Source organism: Schistocerca piceifrons, chromosome 4 (genome assembly GCF_021461385.2).
Source record: "Schistocerca piceifrons isolate TAMUIC-IGC-003096 chromosome 4, iqSchPice1.1, whole genome shotgun sequence".
In the NCBI taxonomy this organism is placed as follows: domain Eukaryota; kingdom Metazoa; phylum Arthropoda; class Insecta; order Orthoptera; family Acrididae; genus Schistocerca; species Schistocerca piceifrons.
The window spans coordinates 143,229,566-143,252,353 of NC_060141.1; the positions used below are offsets into that span (position 1 = coordinate 143,229,566).

General features: G+C 39.5%; 1 protein-coding gene across 1 annotated transcript in view; it reads right to left on the bottom strand.

Moving 5' to 3' along the window:
- Positions 1-22,788, bottom strand: part of LOC124794638 (juvenile hormone esterase-like) — a 516,675-nt gene that overhangs the window by 126,494 nt on the left and 367,393 nt on the right. The window contains exon 9 of the mRNA XM_047258150.1: positions 7,462-7,612. Coding sequence (XP_047114106.1) covers positions 7,462-7,612 — 151 coding nt within the window. The remainder of the gene's footprint in view (positions 1-7,461; positions 7,613-22,788) is intronic.

Here is a 22,788-nt window from a genome sequence, read left to right on the forward strand (position 1 = left end):
GCCATCCACACAGCACAGACACCCACCAGGATCATCTTATTTTAAGAGGAGCAGTGTCAGATCATACAACTATCACAGCACAGACAGTGGGGCTTACGAGCCCAGATGTCTCAACATGAAATGTCGCAAACAGGTTATTAGCAGTGGGACTATGAGCAAGCACACCTCTAGCTGATCCACTCATGCCACAACATAGATGTGCATGGCTTGACTGGTGCCATCAGAGGATCACTTGGAAGATGGAATGGCATGCGGTGGTCTTCAGTGATGAAAGCAGATGCTGCTTGCATGCAAGTGATGGTCGTTTATGCATATGATGTAGTGGTGGTGAGTGTTGTCTCATAGAGTGCATTCATCCACAACACATTGGCCTCAGCCAAGGCCTTAATGGCCTGGGATGTGATAAGCTACAACTCTCATTCACCTTTGGTGTTTCTGGAGAGGATGCTAACCAGTTCTTGGTATGTCCAGAATGTTGTTAGCCCCATTATTTTACCATTCTTGCAACAGGAGGGTGATGTGTTATTCCAACAAGATAACGGTCACCCACACATAGCCTGTGAAAACACAATGTTCTCTGTACGATGTGCAGTGACTTCCCTGGTCAGCACAATCTCCAGACTTGTCTCCAATTGAGCGCATGTGGGATATGATCAGATGAGAAGTGACTTGAGTGACTTGTCAGCCAACAATTTTTACAGAACTATATGAACAGGTCAAGCAGGCAGGGCATGAAATATCCCAGAACAGTATTCACCGTCTGTACAATTGACTGGATCCCAGAGACATGTAGGCTACACCAAGTACTAACATGGGTGTTTCAGCATGAGTTAATGCCTTGTACCTTGGAACTGCTTGTGCTACGAGGGCCGTTCAGAAAGTAACCTCCGGTTGATTTAAAAAAATACACCAAGTTAAATAAAAATATTTTAATATATACATCTTACAACTACATCTTTGCACTATTTTTCTACATAGTCTCCATAGCGATTGAGGCACTTATCATATCTCTTCACAAGCTTTGAAATTCCTTCTGCATAAAAATCACCCGCTTGTGCCTGGAGCCAGCCTGTGACCGCATCTTTGAGCTCTTCGTCGTCATCAAACCGCTGTGACCCGAGCCATTTCTTCAAATGCATGAAGAGGTGATAATCACTTGGTGCCAGGTCTGGGCTGTAAGGTGGATGGTTGATAACGTCCCACTTGAAGGACTCAAGAAGGGTCGTTGTTCTGTGAGCAGAGTGAGGACGGGCGTTATCGTGCAAAAAAACGATACCGGAAGTCAGCATACCACGGCGTTTGTTCTGTATAGCCTGTCGTAACTTTTTTATTGTTTCACAGTACACGTCTTGATTAATGGTCATACCACGTTCCATGAATTCAACCAACAACACCCCTTTGGCATCCCAAAACACCGTTGCCATCAGTTTTCTGGCAGAAAAATCGTGCGAGGCTTTTCTTGGTTTGGTAGGCGAATTTGAATGTGCCCACATCTTTGATTGTTCTTTTGTCTCAGGGTTCACATACTTAATCCAGGTTTCATCACCAGTCACGATTCTGTTTAACAATGGTTCTCCTTCGTCCTCATAACGTGACAGAAAGCCTAATGCAGAGGCCATTCTTTGAGTTTTGTGGTGGTTGGTAAGAATTTTGGGCACCCATCGGGCACAGAACTTACGGTAACCCAATCTTGCTGTCACTATCTCGTACAAGAGAATCTTAGAAATCTGTGGAAAACCAGTAGAAAACTCCGACATTGAGAAACGTCTATTTTCACTAACTTTTGCATCAACTGTCTGAATGAGTTCGTCAGTCACCAATGATGGTCTACCACTCCTCTCTTCATCTTGAACGTTTTCTCGTCCACTTTTAAATAAACGTACCCATTCATGGACAACTACTTCACTCATAACTCTTGGTCCGTACACGGCACAAAGCTCACGATGAATAGCTGCTGCAGAATATCCTTTGGCTGTAAGAAACCTTATGACAGCACGCACTTCACATTTGGCGGGGTTTTCTATTGCAGCACACATTTCAAACTGCCACAAAAACTAAACTAGCGCAGGTACGACGTTCACTCGACCACGGCTTGATGCCGACTGACCTGTTGAGTGCGTGAATGCACAGATGGCGTCGCTACTCCCCCCACAACCCGCACTGTGACCAATCGGAGGTTACTTTCTGAACCGCCCTCGTATTTATCTCTAAATGTAATCATTACATGTACTCCATATGCACTGTTGCAACAATAAATCCTGAGTGAATTGGAAACCTTCAAAAGGATTTACTAATTTTTTCCTGCAGTGTGTGTAAATGTAAAAATTAATATTTTATAAGAATGCTATACTGTGACTTATTGTGGCATCTTTGTTCTTGTTGATCTGTGCAACTAGTTGGTGAGAGGCTGTTGTGAGTGATTCTTATATATAGTTGTGTACTTGCAATGCAGGAAAATTTTTGTTAGCAATGAGAATTTGCAGCTATGTGTAACTGAGAAGAATAAATTTGTGAAGTTCTGAAGATTATAAATAAGTGTTAATATTTGACCAGTACACAGCAAAGAATTAGTGTAACTTTTCAGCAATGAAGCACAATTTGAGTCTACCCCAGACAATTTTTTAAATAAGTCCTACTAGGTAACATAATAAACAAAACTTTAGTCTAAAACTGTTAGAGTCAAAGTTACTCCAATCAGCCAATGTTACTCCATTGTGAAATACTGTCTTTATTTTGAATCAGTATTAAGAATTAGGAATTTCTTGTTTTATACCTCAATCTATACAAATAAAGCAATAACAAGAACTCCTTACAAACATTAAAATGACTTCTGTAACAGACAAACAGATGAAAGTTGGAGCATTACTAGTCTTCCTTGACTAACAGCACTACCACATAACAAGAACTGCTGCAGGGGCAGATTTGTGAACTGCAGAAATAGTACAAAAGCAAGATAAGTAGTGCTGCTACCTATCTGGGCCAGTGTTACTTGCAAGGCCCCAGCATTTCCCCAGCTGTCAGTAATTAACTTTGACACTGGACTGGGTCTGTTAGGTACTGTATGGTCTATCCTGATGTGTGCACTAATTATTTATTTTATATCTGGTAAACTGGTGATGCTGAGGGAATTAGATTAGGAAATGAGACACTTAAAGAAGTAAAGGAGTTTTGCTATTTGGGGAGCAAAATAACTGATGATGGCCAAAGTAGAGGGGATATAAAATGTAGACTGACAATGACAAGGAAAGCGTTTCCGAAGAAGAGAAATTTGTTAACATCGAGTATAGATTTAAGTGTCAGGAGGTCGTTTCTGAAAGTATTTGTATGGAGTGTAGCCATGTGTGGAAGTGAAACATGGATGAAAAGTAATCTGGACAAGAAGAGAATAGAAGCTTTTGAAATGTGGTGGTACAGAAGAATGCTGAAGATTAGGTGGGTAGATCACATAACTAATGAGGAGGTATTGAATAGACTTGGGGAGAAGAGGAGTTTGTGGCACAACTTGACTAGAAGAAGGGACCGGTTGGTAGGACATGTTCTGAGGCACCAGGGGATCACAAATTTAGCATTGGAGGGCAGTGTCGAGGGTAAAAATCATAGAAGGAGACCAAGAGATGAATACACTAAGCAGATTCAGAGGGATGTAGATTGCAGTAGGTACTGGGAGATGAAGAAGCTAGCACAGGATACAGTAGCATGGAGAGCTGCATCGAACCAGTCTCAGGACTGAAGACCACAACAACAACAACAATCTGGTAATTGACTCAATAAAGTCTGCTACAGAGAAACAGAAGTGACAATCAGCGAATCTAGAATTGTTGAGTTTTGTACACCTTCCAATAGCCATTAAGGCTGTTACAACTTCATTTCATCTATGGATTGAAGACTGATACCCAGAAGCCTATGAGATAAGCAGCATTAGGTTAGATCCACTACAATTTCAGTTTGAGGAATCTATGTCAATTTTTATGGAAGAGACTTTCATTCTCCAAAAACTTCATAATATGTGAGCATAAAACATATTCCGTTGTCTACAACATATTGATGTCAACAATAGAGGTCTATAATTATGAGCATCTATCATATGAACCTCCTTGACAAAAAATAATGAGCTATGCTTTTCTTTAGTTTCTAGGTACTTTTCATTGCACCAGTAACCTACAATAAATTGCTACTAATAGGAGAGCAAGTTTCCGCCCATAATCTCTGTAGAATCTTAAACATGTGTCATCTGGTCCTGATGCCTTTCCACTACTAAGCAACTGTGCTATTACCATCTTATGATCATTGATACCCTCCTCTACATTAACTGATTTGAAAAGTTTAGGTCTGTTTCTTGCTAGAGGGTCTCAGATGTGACCTTAATTAGTTGGTTCTCTAAATATATGCTGAATAGTTTTTGAACAAGGCATCCAGAATAATGTCACACGAATCTCTGTCTCTGGCACTAGTTTTGATCACATCACTCTTCCATTCCATACTTGCAAAGATGAAGTCCAAACTTATCCACAAAATTCTTCAAGTTCTCTGAGAAGTGCTCCACGCCTACAGCTCCTGATGCAGGCTGTCTAATAAAAACATCTGATTGCCATTTTTTACCCACCTTTGATGCTTAACTACACCCAGATCAACTCACATTCATGTCCATAACTGCAGCAGATATTATCAAATTATTTATTGCAATAAATATGCCACCACCTTTGGCATCTAACCTTTCCTTACAACAAATATTCAAATCTGAATTTAGGATTTCATTGCTATTAACTTCCAGCTACAACCAACATTCTTCTCCTAACACTACACAGGAGTCATTACATTTAATAAGTCATTCTAATTCTGCAATCTTACCATGGATGCTCCTGCAGTTTACTAATACTGTTTTAACCTTTTCTATTCCTCATCTGCAAGAATGAGCATTCTCGGAGAATAATGTGGTTAATGTTTCTTCAGTTTTGGCATGCAGTTCACCTCTGATCCATAGTGGGAAAGGAGGTGGGGTACTCTAAAATAAACAAAAAGTCTCCATGTGCCAGCTACTGTAGTTGAGAATTCCTGTAGTATGTAGTGTATGCCTGAACCATTAAGAAGGACTCTACAATTTTTCACCTGAGAGAGGAGGTCGAAAAATTCACATCTGATACTATTGCAGAATTGTCTGAGCCTCTGGTTTAGAACTTCCACTCTGTTCCACAGCAGAGAACTGTGGTCAACTCTGAGGAGAATGATACAAATAGCAAGCATAACCCATAGCCTTCTCCAAATCAGCCCTGCTGAAAGTAACTATGGATGGTCTTAAATCTAAGTGGTGTGCATCATTTGTGCCAACTTGAGCCACGATTTGCAGCCAGTTGCACCCACCCTGCTCCAAAGTAGAGGACTGTGATCAACTCTGAGGAGGATGTTACAAATAGCAAGCGTAACCCACAGCCTTCTCCAAATCAGCCCTGCTGAAAGTAGCTGTGGATGGTCTTAAAACTAAGTGGTGTGCATCATTTGTGCCAACTTGAGCCACATTTTGTAGCCAGTTGCACCCAGTTTGCTTAATATCCACCAGCAAAACTACCTCCATATCTCAAATGAGATCCCCCCCCAGCAGATATACCGAGTAAAACAACATATTACTTCCACCTATACACATCTTGCAAATTGATCATGGTGAGAAAATCTGAGAAATTAGAGCTAATACCTAACTTACTCACAATCATTCTTCCCATGCACCATTTACGAGTGGAACAGGAAAGGAGGGGATCAGATAGTGATACCAGAAGTACCCTCTGCCACATACAACCAAGTGGCTTGCTAAGTACTTATGTAGATGTAGAGTGCACATTGGCATTCTTTCCTGACCTGCCCACTATTATCCTGAGGGACCCCATAACCCACCTAACACTGGGGCTCCGAATGACTAGCATTCTTGCCCTCTGGACTTTTATAAACTAAGCAGGAAAATCAGCCACTTGACCAGCAGGAGAAGCATCCTGTGCTGTCTCAGAAGGGTTTTCAAACTGGGTAGCACCTCATACTTGTTTTTAAGGTGTAAAGAGGCAGCCATGTGGCCTGTTCCCACTTTCTCCTTCCACCCAGACACATACAAACCTACCACTGCCCATCATTTATCCTCATGTGAAGACAGACCAGTCAGAAGTTGCAAATCAGAAGATGTTATGACAATGGGGTTTCCGGAGGAATCCAATGGACAAAAGATGTTGAAGAGGTTGTCCGTGGCAACCTGATGTCATCGCTACTTTGTGCCTTGGCCTGAAGCCTGCTGACCAAGGGCAATGCAGCTTCCAGCTATTTGTAGACAGTTTGTCATGTTCAGAGACAAGGAGTTATTTATGAACACAACAAGTACTGTCCCTATTCATGTCAAACTGTGCAAAAAATACACAAATACAAACAAGAAGAATAAACAAACACTTAAATCTAGACTGCAGATTTCTCACTAAACACTAAGACTGAAAGATCTGCAACCTCTTAAAACAGAAATAAATTTCGCATTTCACTGCTGAATACAGATGTATCAGCAGTGACTTTTTGCTAGAGGCTCAGCTCACACAAGAACTACTGCAGGAAATAAATATGTGAGCTCAGAGCATAAAAAAGGGGCACTGAACTAAATAAAATGCTGTGTACTAACCTAAACTGCTGGCACACCACTGCTGGATGCTCTCATCTTGCTTGGGTATGTCACAGTATACTGACTACTAAAATACTGGTTGTAATGGTCACAAATACAATGTGAATCTGATGATGACAATGTGACTCAGATGACAAAGTGAATCACACATCTAATCTAATCTAATGTACCTCAAAACCTTGATGTACAGAAAAATCAACAATCTACAGGAGCCCTGAATCCAGCAGTTGATGGTGATAAGTAATAGTCACTTACACTGAGTCACTTCTGTCAGATGTAAAGCAAAGTCCTGGGAATTGCACATTTTTAAAACAATGATTAGAGATTTCTGTTGGATGTATGACAGGTAGAAAAATGTCAGAGTAATCTGTTGTGTAGATAATTTCTAGTATTTCGTGAATAACAATGTGTTATGTAAATATGAAACTAGCATTAGGATACAAACAGCACCTATATTATGTTACTGACAATGTGGGAGAACTTTTAAAAATATTCGTTTTTCCATCAATTTCATTACATTAAATTTAGACTGGGGAAACATGAGTAGTATGTTATGGTGTGCCAACAGCTTATAGCTAACAAACTACTTATCTTCTCTTCTATTAATGAAATTATTCAACATTTCTGAAGGTAATAATTCATGAGGAAACTACAGACCCCAATGAATAAAAAATCAAAGAAATTACTAAAATAATATAATTCTCACTTAAGACTTATAAGGGGCAATGGAAGTATAGTAACATAAGAAGAAAGTGTTATTTCATTTTAGGAAAGATAGCTTATGTAGTAAATTATTTAACTGCTGAATGTAGATATCTTACCATATCTTATATTGGTTTTTGCAAAGATTGGTGTGTAGCTCTGTGAACCTTGATACTCAAAGCTATAGATGAACAGATGTATATGTCCTGCTAGCCTGTGGTATACTGCAGTTCTCTCCAGTCCATGGAAGAAACCACGATCACTGTAGAGCTGTCAACAGAAGAAAAAGTAAGAAATGTACAAATAAGATATTGAATAAGTATGGTTTGAAATGATGTATTTGAAAATTTCCTTTTAAATATAAGAGTAATTGCAAAGAAAATCATTAAGCATACCAATTTATATTGTCACAATGAGGGGAGTAAAATGTAAAAAGTAAATAAATAGACATATTTTTTTCCCCTTGCCGATTTTAAGATTTCTTGGCTAACTGCCTAAGGAAAATAAAATATTATTTAGCCAACAAAATATAAACAGAAGTGTATATGAATCATACACAATGTTTTCATCCAATATGTGTGATGCAGCACATTGTTTTTATATAAATAATGCTGTCAATCAAGAGAATTAGAGTAAGTAGAAGGAAGTTCTTAAAAAGCATCATCCAGCAGTGTTTAACTATATTACAAATCAGTTTCATACAAACTGCTTGATAATAAATCCAAAGAAAACAGATACTATAAATACACACAAGAAATCATAAGAATCTAATGACGTAGTCATTGAATGTATAGAAAATGCCATAAGTGCTCTATTCATTTCAGTCTATGAAATATACTGCAATATAACTGATGAACAGATTATTTTAAGACACCATTATGTGGCATATTATCAATTTTTTGGAGGAATGGGTAAAATGCAAAAAAAAAAAAAAAAAAAAAAGATTCATAAAATGAGAAACCTTCTTTAAGATTAAATAATGATTTAAGCTAACTGAAATTTGCTTGGCATGAACAAACTAACTCTGGAGGTTTCATTGAACAAAATGCTTTATTTTGGTAACAGTGTCTGCTGAACAGACTGGACATGTGGTTACTCCATAACTTGAATACAAATCTGAGCGTTTAACTTGCAGGTGAATCATTCTGAATATTGGTATAACTCAGGAAGAGGTAAAACAGGAAATTATAGAACAAACAAAGCCATAAACAAATTCACATGTCAAAGAATAAACAGGACAAAACAATATAATACATATTATGAAAAACAGCACCCCTGGTGGTTGGCAACAGAACTGTTTGACAGATATGACTCTTTTGCTAACATAGACCACACATGCACACAACAATGCACCATTGAACATGATAACATTGCTGGTCGGTGCAAACATCATAGGAGATGCTAAATCTTCCCCCATGGTGGAAGCAGTGTCAATAATGGAACTGGACTGGGAAGTGTGCATGATGGCAGGAGTGAGTCAAGAGGTTTTGTTGGAAGGTCATTGCTCATGCAGTAGAGTTTGTGGTGCCAGTACTAAAGGAAGCTGCAGTCTCTGTGCTGCAGGCAGTGGCTCTTCTTCGAATATGTATGCTGGTTTGACACTATTAATGGCAACAGCCATGGGTTTGCCATTTACCACAGTGTCTAAAGCCTGCATGCTTTGTCACAGGACATGACACGGGACAGTGTTTGGCGGTTGCAGCATGGGCTTAGTCCTGCCCATTCAATGCATCATGTGCATCCAGCTTTCCAAGTCACAGGACATGTAAGTTGTTGGGGTACTGTGTCTGGAGGCTGTGGAGGGTCGTATATGTACAATGTGGTCCATAAATTAATGAAGAAATTCCAACTGATTTTGGGTAACTGTAGTGATCTTCCTCAGGAAGATGCAGTGGTTCACCACAGACTAATTCCAAAGCTGAGGAGTGTAAATTTGCTTATACACCATTCTTAGGACTAGGAGAATGATCAGAAGGACAGAAGTCCAGAATGTACCATGACGCATAAGGGCCTTGAGGGAACAATGCCATCTCTCAACAATGCCATTACTAGCAAGATAGTAGTTGGTAGTTTTGTGATGTACATACCCACAGAATCTAGATAGCTGGCTGAACAGTTCCACTTCAAATTGCCTGTCTGAATCAGTAGTTATGAGGAGTGGGCGGCCAAACCTAACTAGCCAAGTTGATGTGAAGGCAGAGGCTAAGATTTCTGCAGTGATATTGTCCATGGTGTTGCCTCTGGCCAGCATGAAAAATGGTTGATCATTGTAGGGAGATATCACTGGCTGTTTGATGGGGAAAGCAGTCCCAAAACATCATCAGATACAGGAGCAAAATGAGAGGACAGTTACGCACTGTTGCATGCACATGATGGGACACTTTGCAATGCTGGAATTGAAGGCATGTCTGCATCCACTCTCAGTAATCCTCCTCCATACATGGTCAAACAAAGCACTGTGACATGAGGCATAAGGTGCTCCAGAATGAGTTAGGCTGTGAACACTGTTTAAGGTTTGTCATCAGAAAACTGGCGGGAGAAAGAGGAGAGGTCTTCCTTGAAAGACATCACAACAAAGTCAGGCACCTTACCCTGGAACTTCAATGAGTTGGAGCTGAATTGATGATGTGGCATCATCAACAAATATTTGGTGCTCTTGGTCATCTGGTGCACATTCCAGTTCTGAAAAGTCAATAGGGATGCCAGAACTGTGCCTTAAGTCCATACTAAATTGGCTTGTAAACTCGACATGGTTGGACTGGAGGGGAGAAGCAGTTGACACCATTCTTCTTGAATGTTTAGATCAGTGGTTTGTGATCTGTGTATACTGTCATGTAGAATAAGGTGTGATCTGATGAATGTCGAACACTAACTTCACTTAATGAAGATTTATTCAGCACTTGCACATACAAGAGTGTGGAGCAAACTGCCTCCAGCCAGAACACATACGGTATATATACAGTTACAGAACATTCCAGCACAATGATTCTTGACATTTGTGGATACTTCTAGATGTACACGAACCGAATATAGAAATTAAAATTTTACAGTTCAGGTGAGTTTTGATCTCACAACCCTCCATGCAACAGTCTAGTATCATAACCAATACACAATGGTGATTGTGTTACTCAGATTCTTCTCTGACATCGCTCCCTCCTTAAGAGAAAAGCCTCTCAGTGTTACGTCCTCCTAGTCCAGGAATGAGTTATCAGTCCTGCATACTCCGACTCCCGATGACTGATGTTTGCCCAGAAGTGATCTTCTTAGAACTTCATTTGCCACTATGCTCTTCATCACCTTTCTGCTTTTGCCTGTTGCAGGACCTTCAAATTTATCCTGGGTTGCAGGATCCTTATAGGGCTTCATTTGAAGGACGTGGACCGTATCCCTAATCTTTTGTCGTCTTATGTCAGGGTCAAAATCTTCATCTTCATAAGTAACATCAGACAACTGTCTTACAATCTTACAAGGTCCAAAGTAGTGCCTGGGGAGCTTCTCAGAGAGACCAACCTTCCAAACATGAGTGAAGATCCAGATGAGGTTACTGTGCTGGTAGACAACAGGACTGTGGCTCACATCATACCTTCAGCGATTGTTTTCTTGAGTCTGCAGCATGCAGAATCGAGATAACTACTAAGCTTCCTGAGCTCTGGTTAATACCTGGCCAATGTAGTCATCATCCATGTCATCAGGATGTAATGGAAACACAGTGTTCATTTTCGTAGTCGCCTCATGCCAATGCACCAGGAAAAATGGCATAAATCCTGTGGTGTCTTGTTTGGCGGTTTTGTAGGCAAACGTCACGAAAGATAACATCTCATCCCATTTGCTCTGCTCAACATTGATGAACATTGATAGCATGTCGGCCAAGGTCTTATTAACGCATTCAGTAAGCCCATTAGTTTGTAGATGGTAGGCAGTCATCATGTGATGAGTAATGTTGCACCGAAGGTCTGTCTAAACGGCTTTTGTAATGGTATAGTGTATCAGATAATCAGTGCAAATAATAATCCATCTATTGCCACTAGCATACATTGGAAATCATCCAAGGAGGTCAATCCCAACAAGCTGGAAAGGCGTTTTGGCTGGTGGAATTCGTATGAGTTGGCCAGGTGGTTTCTGAGGAACTGCCTTTCTTGTGTCATGGAATTTCTGTAGAACATCTAAGCGCATGTGTTTAGCCACCTCTTTCCAAATGAATCAAAGTTTTTCTTGTAAAGTAATCTATTAACTACCTTAAATTGTCCTTTCACATTCTCTGACCGATTTAAGGCAAGCATAATTTGAGATATCTTGGCATCCTTCTGCTCAGCAGAGAGATCCTGGAGTGCAGCAAGCCAGTCACTATCTTCATCAAAGTCTTGATGGTCTTGCAGAGGGTTTCTTGAGAGACAGTCAGCATCATTGTGTTTTCTTCCACTTTTGTACACTGTGGTAATGTAACACTCTTGAAGACAAAGTGCTCACCTGGAGAGTCATCCTGTTGGATCCTTAAGACCTGTCAACCAACAAAGTGAATGATGGTCTGTAACAACAGTGAGTGGCCTTCCATAGAAATACATTGAAATTTGCATGTGGCCCAGATAACAGCAAGACATTCTCTTTCTGTAGTTCAGTCTTTTCTCTCAGCTTTTGTAAGTGTCCTAGAAGCAAAGGCTATATATAACCTTCTCTTTTCCATCTGAAATTTGCACCAGAACAGCACCAATCCCTCTGTGTGTAGTTCTGTAGGTGTTCTCTCATCATACAGACCAAGTACAGGGTCAGTCGTCAGAGCTTTTCGCAGCACATAAAAAGTATCTTGTTGAGCACCACCCCAGATAAATTTAGCATCGGCTTTAAACAACACTTGGTGTGGCCTGGCTTTGACACAAAAGTCTTTGATAAAACAACAGTAATAAGAACATAATCCGAGGAAGCTTCTCACATCTCTACTACTTTTAGGAATTGGAAATTCCATTATAGATCTCACCTTCTCTGGGTCTGGCCACACACCTTCGTTTGACACAAGGTGTCCAAGTATTTTGATCTCTTTTGCTCCAAAGAGACACTTTTTTGGATTAAGTTTCAGTCCGCCTTGTTGGAGACTCTTAAGAATGGCCCTCAGTTTTTTTATGTGTTCATCAAAGGTCTCTGAGAACACTATAATGTCATCTAAATAACAAAGACACATCATCCACTTCAGGTGATGTGAAGATTATCAATCAACCATTCAAAAGTTTCTGATGCATTACACAAACCAAACAGCATTACCTTAAACTCAGATAGGCCCTCAAGGGTGATGAATGCAGTTTTCTCACGATCAGCCTCATCTACTTCGATTTGTCAGTATCCCAAGTACATGTCAATGGTTGAGAAAAACTTAGCCCCCTTCAGACAATCTAGTATATCACCAATCCGTGGAAGATGGTAAACGTCCTTTCAGTTATCTTATTAAGCTTCCTGTAATCAACACAAAAGCACCAACTACCATCTTTCTTCCCGACGAGAACCACTGGTGACGACCACGGGCTCTGTGAAGTCTGAATGATGTCATTCTTCATCATATTCTCTACCTCTTCATGAATTATTCGATGTTCTGTTGCTGATACATGGTATGCTCTCTGGCTTATTGGTTGATGATCTCCAGTGCTAATCCGGTGCTTCACCATCGATTTGTCCAATTTACTCTTCACCTGTGGATTGAAGCATTCAGAGAACTTTTGAAGAATGGCAAGTAGCTTCTTCTGTTGTTCCTTAGTGAGATCTAGTGATAGTCAAGTCAGAAGATCTTGTCTCATAGTGGTAGTTAATTTCGCCCACAGACCCGGCATGGGAGGTTTCTATGATGCTCAGCTGTTCTGGAATTAACAGCTCAGCGCTTGCTATCACATGCATCTTGGAAGGATCCGCGGTTCTCAGCAACAATTAACTATCCACAGTTCACCAAATCCATTCTTGAATGAGATGACAGAGGCTGTGATGACCAAGTTATTCTTCAGTGGTATGCTTCTCTTACATTCCACTACAAGATCCGTGGGTTGATGCATGGCATGACACATGACAGTCACCTTGCTAGCACTGACTGCAGGAATGATCACTTCATCTAGCACACATAGTCTCCACACACTCGGATGTGCATCTTCCTGCCCACAGTATCTCATTTTGTCTAGCATAATCTTTGAGCGACCACAATCTATAATTGCCTGAGAAGCTTTCAAAAACTCCCATCTGAGGAAGACATCATGACTACACACTTGTAAGATGATAAATTCTACAGTCTGTATATGGCCACTTATACCCACACAAATGACACATCTTCCTGTAGGTTTTACATATTTTCCATTAGCCACCTTCAGCAGAGAGGTTTTGTTGTCAATGAATATGGTTTTCTGCAACTGGCGACACTACTTCTCTGAAATGACTGAATATGATGCTTGAGAGTCCACAAGAGCTTGGGCTGGTGCACCATCCATGAGGATATCAACATAATTTCCTATCATTTTTGTAGTGATTGAGAGTGGAGGATTTTTCTCTTCGGCGGCCTCAACTCCAAGGATGGTCGCACCCTTTAGTTTTCCAGGTTGCAGTGGCTAGGTGATCGGCTGGAGCTTCAAAACAGCGATGGAGACCTTGATCAGCATGTTGGGGAGCGTCCTCTCCAGTGGCTACCTTGTGGTGATGGTGACCTACGTCATACTGCACCCACATCTTCTTGGAGTTGGAGTTGACGTCAGAAAAGATCAGTCTGCTGTCTTCTGGTGCAAGCATCATCAAATACCCGCTGCCTTTCTTGACAATAGTGCACCACATGTACCAGTCATCCGCAGTGGAAACATACTGGTTGGTTCCCTGTGTCCTCCAGATGTCCATCTTTCCTGGTGCCCAAACAGGTTCCTCATGTGGCATTGTAGGATTGTAACTTTGTCTGGGTCTCAACTTTTTCACCGTTTTAAAGGAAAATGAAGGACGAGAGATTGGGTTCAATGTCTGTTCCACTTCCTCCCTTATGACCTCTTGAAGCATCTCGGTTTTTTGCTCACCGTGCAATCCAAGTGCCTTCTGAACTTCCTCTCTCACTACCTCCTTCAGAAGTAGGGCTTGATACATGTCCTCAGCAACATGCTTCATGAGATATGCAACCTTATCTTCCTGCTTCATTCTAGGATCCACTATTTTACACAGCTCCAAGACGTCTTGAATGTAGGATGCTGTAGTTTCTCCTGGATGCTGTGCCCTGCACTTTAATTTATCTTCAGCCTGGTTCTTCTGTCATTGTGTGTCGCCGAAATACTTGTACAGTTCCACCTGGAATACTTCCCATTTTGTGAACTTCTCCTCATTGTTCTCATACCATTGCTTGGCAGTGCCATCCAAGTAAAAAAATACGTTAGCCAAACACACAGTGTCATCTCATTTGTTAAATTTGGCTATACGCTCATGTACTTTCAGCCACTTGTTTGGATCTGGGCCATCATCACTAGAGAACCCGGAAGGATGTCTCATGTGGTGGCACACAGTGGCTGTCATCATAACATCCTCTTCTTCTTCTTCTGTTTCAGATAGATTGCGATCTGCTGAATATGGCTCGAACTTGGGTTTCTCGCCACGTAAATGGCGGCTCTGTCGTGGCCTGATGGGAGCCACTGTGTCATCGATAGTGTGCCCTATCACAAGCCCCAATGCCCATCGTCTCGACCAGAACAATGTCATGTAGAAAAAGGTGTAATTAGATGAATGATGAACACTAACTTCACTTAACAAAGGTTTATTCAGCACTTGCACATACAAGAGCACAGAGCGAACTGCCTCCGGCCAGAACACATACAGTGTATATATACAGCTACAGAACATTCCAGTACAATGATTCTTGACATTTGTGGATACTTATAGAATGTACTTGAACCAAATATAGAAATTAAAGTTTTACAGTTCAGGTGAGTTTTGAACTCACGACCCTCCATGCAACAGTCTAGTATCATAACCACTGTGCCACAATGACTGTGTTACTCAGCTTCTTCTGTGACAGTATTGTGAATGTCCTTGCTTCTATTTGTGGATGGAATTATGTAACAGCCACATACACTGCCAGGGGTTCACACTCCACTTATTCTGAGATGGCGACAATTTGCAGGAGAAATATGCAAGCAGTTGCCATGAATCTTCTGACCACTGGACCACACAAAAGGAATTTGACTCGCATCTACCATTAATACCAAAGATGCATCCAGTTAGGGTTTGCAGCAGTTTTGCATTTACTATGCTATTTCTTGCCATCTTGAAAGTGGAGCACATTGTTTCAGTCCACTGCACTGGAATGCCAACTCGAACCTGGAGGCAGAGAGTGCTGCATTCAATGGATCTTGTGGTTTTGCTGCACGGGGAAAGTGCCAGCAGTAATAGTTTAACATACCTAAAAACCCACGCAACTCCTTGACCATCATCAGTTGTGGTACCTGTAAAATTACTTTGATCTTCTCAATTAGTGGTAAGGAGCCTGTAAATGAAATGCAGTGACCTAGAAACATCGTATCGTGCTGTCCAAACACACACTTGGCCACATTAGTACCATGCTAAATTGCTCAAAACACTTAAATATTTCTTGTAGATGATGGTGATGTTGCTCCCTGGTGGCAGAAAACAGAAGCACATCACCATGTATGTGAAGCAAAGTGGCAGTCTTCATAGATTGGAGTCAATAAACTTCTGCCAGGTTTGCGCAGTGTTCTGTCGCCCAAACGTCACAAATTTGCTTTCAAAGAGTCCAAATGGAATGATTGTTGCTGTTTTGGGGATGTCGTCTTCTGCCACAGGTATATGTGTATATGCCTTGGCACAGTCCAAAACACTGAAAACAGTTGTGTCACGCAATGCATAATTACAGTCACGCAACAAAGGCACGGGATATCAAACTGGCACAGTTCTCGCGTCGAGTGCACGACAGTCACTGCACAGGCAATAGGCTCCTACTTTCTTCAGATCAATGTGTAGCTTAAATATTTCTACTTGATGGCCAGATTATGCCTTTCTTAAGCATTGCATCGAATTCTGCCTTAGCGATGGCCAAAAAGTCGGGTACCAATCTCTTGGGTCTGCAATACACTAGTGAGCCGTTTGTGGTTTCTATATGGTGCACCATGTTGTGTTCTGTGTGTGTATGTGTGCCTGATGGCCTGGTAAAGGTAGGATACTGCCCCAACAGTGCAGTGTACCATGGACTTCTCATCAAACACCTGTATTAGCTAGGCACTATGCACTGATGTGTCATGGTGAAAATCCACTGTAGTCAGTCCAGTAACATTGTCAACATCTGGTACGAAATGGAGATTTTCCAGAAGATCGGGTCCTATTATCAGCTTCATAATGTTGGCAATGGTAAAGTCCTATGCCAATGGATTGCGCTGTCCCAAATTTAACTCTATCTGCTATGTTGTTGTTCTGTATGTAGATATGGATGAGTTGTTTGCAGCAGATAAACAGAATGCAGTCAGTGTTCTACAGTGGTGGACTGAAGTTCTTGGTAGGACACTTAAGTCTGAGCCAGTGTCTACTAAATACTTCTGCTATCACTAACAAACAGGCACCAGGCTGTCAGTGAGTCGGATTCCATGCGCACCACTGTTGGTGCCACAGTGGCACTTCTGCGTGGCACTGTCACTGCACTAACCTGAGTGAGTGTGACAACCTCTTGAATCTGATCTGCTAGCTCTGCCACCACATCCGATGATGTTTCCATCTGAGACATTAAAATCGCTTTGGCTTGTGGAGGTAATTGACTACATCACAGGGCGTGTAGCAAATTGTCAGGGATCATAACTGTATTGACTTTACCCCACGAATGATGCAAATATTGTGACAGTTTATCATCAATGTCTCCTTTTATTGGTACCTCTCTGATCCATTCTTTGTGCAATGCAGCTGCTATGTTGATTAATTCAGAATTTTTCATGCAATGGCACAGTGATCACATCCTGTACCTCTGCGATGTAGCAATGGTCAAGTTGGCTCGTGATGAGGTCAAATTTTGTTGAGTCAGCCATAATTCCTGCATAGTTAAACTGGTTTGACTTGAGCAGACTACAAGATTGGGCTGTTTGGCCAGAACAGAGGTAAATGGACCACTAGTCTAGACACTGTTGTGCATCTATATCTTGCATAATATTTAAATTTTGCAATAGTTGCTCAACCTTTTTCTTAAGCCCAAATCACAATGAGGTCACCACTTGTCAAAATTAGCATGATTTGAATTAACTGACCTTTGCTTGGTGTGAACAAACTAAGTCATGAGGTTTCACAGAACAAGTTTTTTTTATTTTGGTTACAGTGTTTGCTGAACAGACTGAATAAGCATTTACTATCTAAGCTGAATATGAATCAGAGCATTTAACTCACAAATGAAACTTTCTGAACATGTGTATAACTCAGGAAGAGGAACGGTCATAGACACTGTATTCCTGAGAGACTGGAAAAATGTAAATACATGGAAAAACAAATTCATATAAAAATTCGCATGTCAGATAATAAACAATACAGAAGAATATAAAACATTTATACATAAAAATATGAAACGCAGTGCCTCTCATGGTTGGTGTGGAAGCTGTTTGACAGCTGTGTCTGTCTTGTTAATGCAGACCACATACACACGATACTTCACCACTGAACACAATAACATCACCAGTTGATGCCAACTTCATAGCAGACACTACAAGATGATAAGATGTGTTGTTCAAAATTAAAATACTTTTAATAATTGTTTGTGTCATGAGATAGAGATAATTTAATTTTTAAATATTTCTTGCTGGGTGGCCCACTAAGAAGAATTTTTCAAATCAAGTTCTTTGAAATTCATCTACAACTTACATTTATTAAAAATATATTATTATCACCTATTTTCAAAATGGTAATTAGAATGAAACTAATAATAAAATAATCAAACTCACGTGAGTTTTTTAATACATTACGTACTGAATCTTTCCTCTTTCTCAAGTATACTTATACTTGCTGATTGAGTAGGTGATATACAATAGAATTTATAAACACCTGTAACAACAAAATGTTGTCAATGATAAACAATTTCAGTTTGAAAAAGGATGGTATTCATGTTGGCAGCAATTTTTACCAATGGCAATAGCTTTGACTCACTAAAGGTATGTAACTGTTTGAACCACGATATTTTTATGGACTTGGGTTGCTGTTGAACACGCAGTAATTTGATGGTTTTTATCACATCTGAAGCACGAAAATCAGTTTGTATCAGTGTTATGCGCACTGCATATGATTATGCACTCAGGATTTGAAGGACTTGGGACTCAAATATCACAGGTTTCTGTTTTGAGCATTTTAGCTACCTAGTATTTTCACTGTCAAAAAGAGGCAAATTTTGTTCTTTTTAATGGTGCATGTTGTTGGTGTTGCAGTTATCAGTCTGAAGTCCAGTTTGATGCAGCATTGCATATAGTCAGTCCTGTGCAAGTCTCTCCATCAGTACACAACTATTGTTGTCAGGATACAGAATTTCTGCTGAATTAAATTTGGGATTTTTTCCCATATAGATCAGAGGTGCAAAGTTTTCTGTAGCTTCTTCATCTACAAATGAACAAGCATGCTGGCAGCTGATTTTTGATGAAGGTTACATTTTTTAACAATACATATATGCATCATTCAAACAATGGAAAATCCAGGATGGAAAGTAACAACATTATGAAAAGGAAAGTTGCTACTCACAATGTAGTGGAGGTGCTGAGTCGCAGATAGGCACAACAAAAAGACTCTCACAGTTAAAACTTTTGGCCGTTAAGGCCTTCATCAAGCATAGGTGACACACACACACACACACACACACACACACACACACACACACGCAAACTCAACTCACACAGACAAGTGTTTGAGATGCGTTTGTATGAGTGTGTATGTGTGCATATGCATCATTTCTATATATAGGATAGATTAGTGCAAATATTTGTTTTGTATTTTATTATTTGTTTAAGAGGACAAGATAATGTAATGCCAGATACCTTATCTCAGCCTTTGTTACAATCAGAAGTAGATCAAGATATAAAAGGAAAGAGGCAATTTTGCTACTTATGTATTAAAAATTACTAAGTACACAATGGATATCAAGGAATTTTGCAGTATTTTAGCTAATCTTCAAAGAGCACACAGTTTATTAAAAGACTACAATGGAAAATCACAAAGTAACAGTATCAAGAAAATGAATGGTGGAAGCTGTATAAGGAGATGTTATTCAATGAGAATGATTGAAAGAAATAAGTAGTTACTTTGTATACCTACAAAAGAGTTGAATTATTAACATGGCATGGACAGTTAGGCTATGCTGATTTCAGTACCAAGAAGTTTGCACTACATATGACAAAACACTGTAATAAATAAGATACTAAGAACTTGTACTATGGGTCAAAAATTCAAAGTAATTACTTCAAGTGTAGCTACTGTTTTACATTCAGCTAGCATCTATAGTGTAACATACTTATAATGATGTTTTGCACAGTGTATTTAGGATCAATAAATGATGATCATTGAATGCTAAAGAAAATCTATTTAATGTAGTTCGGAAAGTGGGACACACATGCTGAGTGTGGGCTTTCTCTGTATGTGTACATTAACTAAATGGTAATGGAGACAGCATTGCTACTGGGTGAGGCAACAGTGGCAGTGGCTCCCAATTGACAACACTTGCTGTACTTAATGTTTTTTTCTGTATAGAATATTCCAACCATAGAGTTGTGATAGCTTTCATGGAAGAAGATAACCATGACAAGGCATAAAAAAATTAAGGAACAAAAGAAATTCGAGAGTAGTGTCTGGTATTAACTGTAACTCCATTCATTATGAATATATCTGAAATATACTTGTCAAGCAGACAGATAATTGTTTGAAATGGTTTCCTGAGAGTAAAAAGTTGTTGTAATATATGTGGTTTATGAAGGAAAATTATCTCATTTAGTAGAATAAAGTACGAGTCTACAATTTGGAAGGTGGAGTATTCTAGTAGCAAATGGCTGTTATCAATTTATCAGTTCCACATCATCACATGCTGCATGGCTGTAATTACATCGATGGCTCATCAGATATCACTGTCTGCCACTGCCAGGGCAAATTCTGTCACAGACCTCCCACTGCAACAATTAAGCTTCACACCAGTAGCTGACCACACCAAGCACTGCTACAAGTCACAGGTGAGCTGTATTTGAGCGAAAATAATGTGTTTTGTGGTGGTGTTGAGCAGTGTGAGAAATTAGAAGTGAGTATCCAGAATGATTCCAGGCACTGAACATAAATTTTAGGTGACAAATCGTGGGAGATCTAAGTACAAATATTAGTACAAATTAGATGTTGCAAGAACTGATTTAAGTGTAATGTTTGGTATCAAGTTAGATGTTGCCAAGATTGTTTTAAGTACAGTACTCAGTACTATGCTATATGTTGCAAAGGTTAGTTTAAGTATAGAGCTCAGTACTAAGCTTGACACTTTGATTGTGGATCTAAGTGCAAAAGTAAATATCAAGAATGCTAGTCTTGAACAACACATCCAGGGATATTTTAAGGAGAAACATGAGACAAATACAAAAATAACCAACTTGCAAACAATTTTACCCAATTTACAAGGTAAGTTAAGTGCTGCAAGAAATCAACAATGTGATCTTGTAAGAAAAAATGTTTCAGAACATTTTAAGGAGAAAGATCAGAATGTAAAACAAATAATAGAATTAACTGAAAAAAATCAGGAGGGGAAATATTAAAGCTCTGGGAGGAACTTAATAAAACAAAAGGGGAATTAAGTAAATGGAAATTTAATGAAGGTAATGGGCTTTCACCAGAACTACTGAAAGGATTGAATTTAAGTGGAGAAGATTCAAGATTTATTTATGGCTATGACCAAGAAGTAAGCCACAGAGTTTCATCCAGAGTGCATCATGAAGTGTGATGGATGCCATGATGTGGCCAAGTGTAGTATTGCATGAACTTTTATATAGTTAATAAGAGTACACAAAGATTTCCTTTACACTGACATAAATTTACTGTATATATTTGCCTCAGACAGTGCAGCCATGTTACTTATTTATTTATTTGTTATTTAAAGAAGACAGGACACAACAAAGAGGGAACTCAAAATATTGAGGACTAAGTAAGGAAACATGCAAGGAACAGATCATGTCAATATAGTCAAAATGCAGTAGAGACAAATTTTAAATTAGTGAGAGCCTGTTATCCGAGCTCAAATCTGAAATGACAAAATATGAAGGCCCTTACAAACTAAAGGGAATACCATGCCCAATAGTAGTATTTCTTGTAGACCCACTGAATGGAAAAGAAAGAGACCTTGACAATGTTCACACAGTTGACACAGCAAAGAAGGAGTGCAAGGGAATTCACTAGAAGCATGAGTTCAGGCCCCTGGAACATAATTTAACCAACAGGAATGAGTCGATATATAAATTAGGGGAATGATTGGGTGTATGCATCAACCAATAGGGATGGATGATCCACAGAAAAAGTACAGTCTAAAGAATATGTATTGGGACAATATCCCTGTCACAAGTTGGCCTCTTGTGGAAGGTATTATATGGTCAGTGCCTATAGAGTTAGGATGCCAACAATTCATTTGACTGAATCCCAATCTGTGAGGGTTAAATGCATTTTACAAATTTTAGTAGTTCACCTGTAAGTACAAGTACTACATGAATGATATTAAGGAATGTGTCTGAGTTTTGTGCATGCTAGTAATAATGCCAGAAGAGGAAAATAGACAGTAGGGCAATGTGTAGCTGCTGCTGGTCAGAAGTATGTAACTCCCTGCATCCAAAATTGGAAAGGAAGTGAAGTCAACTGACGGCATAAGATTGTGTAGCAAAATGCATGATAAGTGGTACTGCTTGAGGGCAAACTAAGAGGAATCTCTCTCTGTACAAGTGTAAAGTTTTATGTGACTTAGTGGTAAGTAGCATATAGTATATTTCTAAAGAAATTTGATACTGGTGATATGTATAATTTTTTATTTGCGTTTGGGAACCATCATGTTTTGGTTATTAAATACTTTTGTAGCAGTGGTTAGTCTAAGATGAATTAAGTAAGAGGACCAACATGTTAGCTTTCTTACTTGGAAAGAGCATGAATTTTTATTTATTTATGCCAAATAAGTGGTGCTAATAGCTTATGATGTCTTCAGTAACAGCAGACATGGATCTACAAGCTTATAATAACATGTAAATGTTATATAGACTACCTAAATGTGGTGGTATATTATTTAAACTGAAAAAAAATTCAAGCTCATGCTGTCGAGGATATAAACAGAAAGAAATAGTAGAGATCACAATACAATGGTGCATAAGTTTGTAGTATTTTTCCATAAGTTTAATAAACACAATAGGTACACATAACACAGACTTCAGTCATCAATAACATATTCTCCATCACTACTTATGACAGACTGCCAGAACTGGGGC